Here is a 9,204-nt window from a genome sequence, read left to right as displayed (position 1 = left end):
AAATGCAGGATCAGCAATGACTTACGAATGTGACGTAAAATGATTTAGGATAAACATGCTCTAGTTTTTTGGTTACAACAACAGAAGCACATTGCCAGAATTCATAGAAGCAGTATAATCTGTGGATAACATGGAAGAGTATAATCCCTGGAGTTAGACTTTGTGGGTGCTAGTCCTGACTCCACCTCTTAGTATGCTTATGACTTTAGGAAGTTACTTAACCTCTCTGTGACTCAGTTTCCTCATCTATAAAATGGGGATATAGTAATAGTGCCTATTGCCTAGAGTGGTTAATATTCAATGAGTACTTTAGAGCTACATACACGGCTCTTGGTTTCTACATCTATGAAATAGGGATATAGTAATAATACCTACTGCCTAGAGTGGTTAAGATTTAATGAGTACTTCAGAGTGCTCATAGCTGTTTATACATGGCTCATAGCTAAATTATATGAGCTTTCTTCTACTTCTTCTTCCTTTTTTCTCTTTGTCCTCCCTTATTAGATACCATAATTGAATTCTCAATACTCAAAATTCTTGAGGCCCTTTCTAGAGATTTTGAGGCAACTTAGGATTTGACAATTTTGGAAAGTATTAAAATGACGGTAAATAGAAGAAATAAATTAATATTTATGAAGTACTTGGCATATGCTAAATATCGCATTAAGCTCTTTCACCTACCTTATCTTCTTTCATCCTCACCAAAAAAACATTTTTATTTTGAAACAATTTTAGATTTAGAACGTTTGTAAAAATAGTACAGAGAATTTCCAGATACCTTCACTCAGCTTCCCCTAATGTTAACATCTTACATAACCAGAATGTAATAATCAAAGTCAGGAAATTAGCATTTGTACAGGGTCAGTAACTGAACTACAGAATTTATTCTGATTTTACCAGTTTTTCCTCTAATTTCCTTTTTCTGTTCCACAATCTAATCCAGGGTTACAGGTTGCATTTATTTGTCATATCGTCTTAGTCTCTTCCTATCAGACAGTTTGTCACTTGTTCCTTGTTTATGAATTTGATACTTTTGAAGAGTACCTGTCAGTCATTTTGTAGAATGTCCCTCAATTTAGGTTTGTCTGATGTTCTCTCATAATTAAATTGAGGTCATGCATTTTGGGCAGAAATACCACAGAGATCACCCTTCTCAGTGCATCACATCAGGGATGTAAATGGTAGCCCAGTGTCTTACTGTTGGCCAAGTTAACTTTGATCACTGGGTTAAGGTGGTACTTAATGTCTGTGAAGTTACTGTTTTCCCACTGTAGTGAATAAATATCTTGGGGGCAATATTTTGAGACTGTGCAAATATCCTATTTTACCCACTAATTTTAGCATCGCTAAATTTGATCACTGGGGTGAAGGGATGTCTGTCAACTTTCTCCACTGTAACATTTCTGTTTTCCCTTTTGTAACGAATAAGTATCTTAGGGGGAGATACTATGAGCCTATGCAAATATCCTGATTCTCTTCAGACTTTTGCCCACTGATTTTAGCATACTTCACTCCCAACATCGTTTAACACAAATATTATTGTCTTAGTTTTGTAGGGAGGTTTATTTACCTGCCTGAGAGGTATATTTACCTCCTTGAGGTCACACAAATAGTAAATCCAGCTGTGTCATACTCCCTTGTAATTTCATCATTCTGTTAAGATATGTTAACCCAGGTATATGGGAGAAGAATCTACCAGGGGATAGGGGAGGAGAGGCTACGGAACTCGAAATATATGTATTGTTAGGAAGACAAAATTGAGATTTTAAGAAAAGTTTTTATACGAGATGGGAATCAGCTGTTGAGGGCAAAGCAATGACTCCTCAAAGCATAGTGAGAAATTTAGATTTGGTGCACACTGACAGTGATCCAAGAGGGACAAAGGGGTTTTGTACGAACGGTGGATATCGATGCAAATATCAATAGAAAATATAGCTTAACCTTTCTGTAAAGATTTATCTTTTGTATTTGAAAAGTTTGTTTCCATCTTGAATTGCCATTTTTATAAGATTTAATCTGACATAAAAAAAATCTCTTTGATTAGGATACCAAAACTACCACAAAAAATACATCTTCTCACAGCGTTGGTATAAGACAACCGAATCTCACTCTTAATTTATTCCTTATACCACCTTAAAGAAGGACCTCTACTTAAAAAATATCCAGTACATGCATAAGATTCCGCCCCCAAGATGGTAAAGTGAATCTTTCTGGCATTTGCTTCTTACCTTTACTCAAGATAAACTGTACCCAATCATAAGCAAAAATCCTACAGCAGTAAAATATGTGTTTGATAAGGAGACTGAGAGAATATATGTAATTTTTTAGAGTATACATTTATTTGAGAGAGTGAAGACATTATTATCATAAGACATTGGCAATAACTAATAATAAGGACCCATTGTATAGCACAGGGAACTCAACTCAATACTCTGTAATGACCTATATGGGAAAAGAATTTTAAAAAGATATATGTATGTATATATAACTGATTGACTTTGCTGTACACCTGAAACTAACACAACATTGTAAATCAACTATACTCCAGTAAAAATTTAAAAAACAAACAAACAGAAAAAAGACATGCATTTTGTGGAGTCCTTTCAACTGTTGTCAGTCATTTCTAATAGTCTTTCCCCTCAAACTGAGGGAATTTCTTCTCATGTTATCGGAATTCAGGCTTAGCTCTCTTCTAAAATAAGCAACCAGAAGTGGAATAGTCAGCCTGTTTGAAAGGTCAGCAGCATTATCCAATCACAAGTGGCTATTCTTTTCAGAAACAACAGTCCTCTGGAATCATGATGTTAGGTATGGGAGAAGCTTAGGTTCATATATCATCCAGAATTTCTTAAGTATTTTGTGAATAAACAGCATACAAATATTTCACTGATGACCATCATACTTTAAAAAAATCATGGTTTCTGATGTTGTCTGTAACCAGTGTGACTTGTCTGCCTTACTTACCTAAATTCTTCTGTCCTGTATCCTAATTAAATTATTTTCTTAGATATATTTCCCCAGTGGTATGTGTTTCCCTCTCCATAACTGTTTGAAACTTTACACAGTGATAGAGTAAACTACCAACAAACTGCAAACCATGGGCAATTTTACAGGCCCACTGAATTCAGACATGGGTTTTTAAGTTATTTAAAATTGTTGAAAACATTGATTCTGAATATCTAACCCATAGCTCAAGAGTTAGATTTCAAGACAGACATTTATGATGTAAAACTTTGCAGCCTATGTGATATGCAAAATAGCATGAGGGTTTCTAGAATTAATTTGTAATTTTTAAAACTTTATCTTTAAAAAAAGTAGTTCTTGGGCTTCCCTGGTGGCGCAGTGCTTGAGAGTCCGCCTGCCAATGCAGGGGACACGGGTTCGTGACCCGGTCTGGGAAGATCCCACGTGCCGCAAAGCGGCTAGGCCCCTGAGCCATGGCCGCTGAGCCTGCACGTCCGGAGCCTGTGCTCCGCAACAGGAGAGGCCACAACAGTGAGAGGCCCGCGTACCGAAAAAAAAAAAAAAATAAAGTAGTTCTTTCTCTTATTTTAGTTCTTTGAAAAATTTGGCATTATAGTAACCATTATTTCCAGAATCAGCATAATTATGCTCTGTAAACCTCTAAAATAATTTAATATTACTCTTTTTACAATCTCTCATTAATTGGAAATTTGAAAACTGTGTTTTTGTTGATATCAAAGAAATGTTAATTTTTAAAAATATGATAATAGTTATATGGTTATGTTTGAGTCATTACCTTTCAGAAATACATACTAAAGCATTTACACGTGACACTAGTATCTGAGATTTGCTTCAGAATAATATGAAAGGCAGGTGGATAAAGGTATATAGATGAAATAAGCGTCATCATAAATTTAAAATTGTTGCATCTTGATGGTGGGTTCCTTGAAGATTGTTATTCTATTTACTTCTGTATGTGGTTAAAATTTTTAAATAATAACTCTTAATACATCTTCAGGTCTCTCTTACTTTGAACACGAGAAGATAAATCCTTAATCTACTGATAAAATTTTAGTTTATTGTATTGGTTATGAGAATTTTTTTCCTCCTTTCTATTAATAGACTGAAGACATTAAAGAAATAGCCAAAAAGACACAGGCTCTTCCAAAGGTGAACTCAGAGAGGCAGCGAATCGTGATTTTCACCCAAGGGAGAGATGATACCATACTGGCTACAGGTACATGTGGAAACTGTGGGAGAAACCCAGTATTATGGGGATTAATCACTCTAACAAAATTCTATATTTTTTCTATTTTAATTTATTCAAAGCAATGTACTTTTTCTTTTTTTTTTTTTTTTTTTTACCACCTTCATGTCTTTTACCCCATCTCACCTCCACCCCCATTCCCACCTCTGGCATCCACCAGTCTATTCTCTGTATCTATGACTTTGGGTTTTGTTGGGGTTTTTTAAATTCTTCATGTAAGAGATATCATACAGTATTTATCTTTCCATGTCTGACTTATTTTGCTTAGCAAGGTGCCCTGAATGTTCATCCATATTGTTTCAAATGGCAGCATTTCCTTTTTTATGGCTGAATAACATTTCAGCGTGTGTGTTTGTGTGTGTGTGTGTGTACCACATTTTCTTTATCCATTCTGAAGTCTGTCCATCCTGAGTGTCTCTCAGTGGACACTTAGTTTGTTTCCATGTTTTGGCTATTGTAAATAATACTGCAACGAACATAGGGGTGCAGATATCTCTTTGGGTTAGTGTTTTTGTTTCCTTTGGCTAATTGCTCAGAAGTAGAATTGCTGTATCATATGGTAGTTCTACTTATAATATTTTGAGGAGTCTCCATACTGTTTTTCATAGCAGCTCCATCAATTTACATTCCCACCAACAGTGCACAAGGGTACCCTTTTCTCCGTATCCTTGCCAACATTTATTTCCTGTCTTTATGATGACAGCCATTCTAACAGGTATGAGGTGATACCTCAGTGTGGTTTTGATTTGTATTTTCCTGATGATTAGTTATGGTCAACACCTTTTCATGTACCTGTTGGCCATCTGTTGTCCTCTTTTGAAAAAATGTCTATTCAGATCCTCTACCCTTTTTTTTTTTGCTGTACGCAGGCCTCTCACTGTTGTGGCTTCTCCCGTTGCGGAGCACAGGCTCCGGATGCACAGACTCAGTGGCCATGGCTCATGGGCCCAGCCGCTCCACGGCATGTGGGATCTTCCCAGACCGGGGCACGAACCCGTGTCCCCTGCATTGGCAGGTGGACTCTCAACCACTGCGCCACCAGGGAAGCCCCTCTACCCATTTTTTAACTGGATTATTTGGTTTTTTGCTATTGAGTTGTATGATTTCTTTATATATTTTGGATGTTTACCCCTCATCAGGTACATGACTTGGAAATATTTTCTCCCATTCCATAGGTTGCCTTTTCATTTTATTGATGGTTTCCTTTGCTGTACAGAAGTTTTTTAGTTTGAACTCCCATTTGTTTATTATTGCTTTTTTGGCCTTTGCTTTTGGTGTGCAATCCAAAAAAATCATTGTTGATCAATGTCAAGGACTTATCCCCTTTGTTTCCTTCTAAGAGTTTTTTGGTTTCAAGTCTTACCTTCAAGTCTTTCATCCATTTTGAGGTGATACTTATGCATGTTGTAAGATAGTGGTTCAGTTTCATTCTTTTGCATATGGCTGTCTGGTTTTTCCAACGCCATCTATTGAAGAGACTGTCCTTTCCCCATTGTATACTCCTGGCTCTTTTGTCATAAATTAATTGACCATACGTGTGTGGGTTTATTTCTGGGCTCTCTGTTTTGTTCCATTGATGTATGTGTTTGTTTTTATGCTGCAGTACCATTCTGTTTTGACTACTCTATCTTTGTAATATCATCTGAAATCAGGAAGTGTGATGCCTCCAGCCTTGTTCTGTTTCTCAAGATTGCTTTGGCTATTCGGGGTATTTTGTGGTTCCCTACAAATTTTAGGACTGTTTGTTATATTTCTGTGAAAATATACCTTTTATTGTTTTTGTTTAATAAATACACCTATCTTCTCTCAGTAGAAAAGATTTCATTTTCAAGAACTTAATTTATTAAAATTCAGTTGAGTAAATCCACATTGATTTAGTTTATTTACTTTGATATTTTGGAGATATTGTCAGTCTAAAAATGTCTTTCTTGAGAAAAAAAAGACATTTTACTTACCAAATACCTGTGCTTGAATAAAATAAATTTATCTGATTAGAAGCAAATAGAATTCAGAAATAAGTTATTTCCTTAGAGCTTCCCTGATGGCTCAGTGATTGAGAGTCCACCTGCCGATGCAGGGGACACAGGTTTGTGCCCCGGTCCGGGAAGATCCCACATGCCGCGGAGCGGCTGGGCCTGTGAGCCATGGCTGCTGAGCCTGCGTGTTCGGACCCTGTGCTCCGCAACGGGAGAGGCCACAACTGTGAGAGGCCTGTGTACCGCCAAAAAAAAAACAGTTACTTACTTAGTTTTAAACTTCAAGAACAAAACCTCACTTTTGTTTTTACTCGGCCATCTATTTTATAGCTCTCACATAAATAGAATAGAGGGAACTTCCCTGGTGGTCCAGTGGGTAAGACTCAGTGTTCCCAATGCAGGGGGCCCAGGTTCGATCCCTGTTCGGGGAACTATATCCTGCATGCATGCCGCAACTAAGAGTTCACATGCCGCAACCAAAAAAAAAAAAAAGATCCTGCATGCTGCAGTAAAGATCCCATGTGCCTCAACTAAGACCCAGTGCAGCCAAAATAAATAAATAAATATATATATATATAATTTTAATAATAAATAGAATAGGAATTTCATCTAGTAAACAAACATTTATTGATTAAAATGAGTAATATTGTCAATATGATGCTACCTACTATTAAAGCCAAAATACAGAACTTTAAATACTCTCTGAACCCTTAGGATTAAAACCAGTTAATTTATAATTATTATAAACAATTATTATAGCAATTATTATAATATAGCAATATAGCAATTATATTATAATATAGCAATATAGCAATATAGCAATTATATTATAATATAATTATTATAAACAATTATTATGGCAATTATTACCTTTATGTTTGTTCAGTACTCTGCTGAACACTGAAATTTAAGATAGACTTAAATATCTAACTGGAACATAAAATTGGTACACATCGAAGTATGAATACGACAAAGTATAATTATATTTCTTAATTATTGGTACAGAGTATATGGGTTGTATTGACTCAAAGGAGATCAGTAAAGCTTGAAGAAAGAAGTTATAGTGAATATGGGGTAAATTTTTTATTGAATTAAATATATAAGCCTGAAATGGGTGAAAAAAGAAATTATTGTCAAATTATGGGGAGAAGGAACCCTACAGTTAATTTATTTCAACTTTCTTATTTTAGAATTGTCAAAAGCAAGATTGAGAAATTTACTTAAAAAAATATGTTTCAAAATAATTCAGTGAGTGGTAAATAGTGAAGTGGGGTTATAGATGAAATGAAATTTGTCATGAGTAAATAATTGTGGAAGCCATGTGATGGATATATGGGGGGATGGTCATTATGCTATTACTTCCACTTCTATATATGTTTAAAATTCTCCAAAATTAAAAGTATATAAAACAGAAAGAAATGTAAAAAGTAATTTTTCAGCCAAAATTCAGAGATATTAAGTGGTTTTTCCCAAGACACATTGATATCCTTGCTATGCCTTGAATTTTAGGAAGGATTTAAAGGAAAGAGGGCAGGGCTTCCCTGGTGGCGCAGTGGTTGGGAGTCTGCCTGCCGATGCGGGGGACGTGGGTTCGTGCCCCAGTCTGGGAAGATCCCACATGCCGCGGAGCGGCTGGGCCCGTGAGCCATGGCCGCTGAGCCTGCGCGTCCGGAGCCTGTGCTCCGCATCGGGAGAGGCCACAACAGTGAGAGGCCCGCGTACCGCAAAAAAAAAAAAAAAAAAAGGAGGGCAGTCCAGTCAAAGAGGATCATGTGAGCAAAGGCACCAGGTAGTATATAATCTTTAATTGTGACAGGAAAAGCCATGTTGTTGTTAATTTGTACAAGAAAGAAAAGAAATAAGTCATGAAAAGATATCCCTTCATTGATAATAACTATCTGGATTGCTGTCTTCCTATAGTTTGTGGCCTGTTCCTGTCTTAGCAATAAACACTGTTTGGAAAAGTGAAAAACATGCAGATTTCTTATAGGAACTGTTATACTGCTTTCAGATTCATAAAATGCAATTTGTTGCTCTTTATGGAGACATTTATTTTAAGGCTTTATATATTCCAGATCTACATATTGTACAAGTGTCTTCCTCATTGTGAATTTGCACAATTTTCCCAAAATTGAAACCTTTAAAATTAGCTTCCCCTTCCTGTGACTGAATTTCCTTGTCAACTCATTTTGTTCTTTATTAAATCTATTAAACCATTCTTAGGGATGCTTACCAGCAGGAATTTATTTGCGGAAAGACGCTGGCTAATCTTTGCTGTTCCTACTATATGAAAATGAACTTAAATTAGAGGATGCACTATATCTGCAATGCATGATAAATACAAGATGGATAGAGAATCTGTTCAGCGGTGTCAGCTACAAAAGCAAACATGATAAATGTTAATGCAGTTTTGAGCCCTGGGATAAGCTATTCAATGCACAAGCATAGCTGAATCTCTTTGCTATGTTGTTATTCATGGCAGCCAAATAAATGTCAATAATAAAAGAGAATTAAAGATTTTCATTTCCCAGAGGCAATCCTCTAATACGGCTTGATCTTTCATTTCATTTGTAATTCGTTCTCATGTCAGGATGCAATCATTCGCCAGGCTCTGGGTGTCATGTTAAGTCATTTAATAATGATTAAGAACATAAAAATGCTTGGCCTGTGGGGCAATTCACAGAAGAGATGCCGATTTGTTATTGTTTTTCCTCCTTTCCTCTTGAATATGGATCAGCTTTTTCCCACCTCCTAGCATAAAATACTAATGGAAGATGGGGAAGGAATGTGTCCCTTAATTTACCGTAAGTGACATTCCAGAACGGCACAAGGCAGTGCTAGCACACTTAATTAAAACACTAATTAGGAATTAGTGTTTTAGTTCCTTAAACCTCACTCTGTAGAATACTTTTAAATGATCACTGCTAAGTTTGTGACATTTAGCCATAATGTAACAAAATTAGTTTCCTTGGTGTTTAATTCTGGAGACCTTTCTCC

At 36.1% G+C, this 9,204-nt stretch overlaps 1 protein-coding gene across 2 annotated transcripts in view; it reads left to right on the top strand.

Moving 5' to 3' along the window:
• ADK (adenosine kinase) overlaps positions 1-9,204 on the top strand; it is a 485,627-nt gene that overhangs the window by 402,140 nt on the left and 74,283 nt on the right. For both annotated transcript variants that reach the window (XM_024741096.1, XM_024741087.1), the window contains exon 9: positions 4,087-4,201. In XM_024741096.1, the coding sequence (XP_024596864.1) occupies positions 4,087-4,201 (115 nt within the window). The remainder of the gene's footprint in view (positions 1-4,086; positions 4,202-9,204) is intronic.

Source organism: Neophocaena asiaeorientalis, unplaced genomic scaffold (genome assembly GCF_003031525.2).
Source record: "Neophocaena asiaeorientalis asiaeorientalis breed wild unplaced genomic scaffold, Neophocaena_asiaeorientalis_V1.1 scaffold484, whole genome shotgun sequence".
In the NCBI taxonomy this organism is placed as follows: domain Eukaryota; kingdom Metazoa; phylum Chordata; class Mammalia; order Artiodactyla; family Phocoenidae; genus Neophocaena; species Neophocaena asiaeorientalis.
This window is presented reverse-complemented; position numbering and strand designations above follow the sequence as displayed.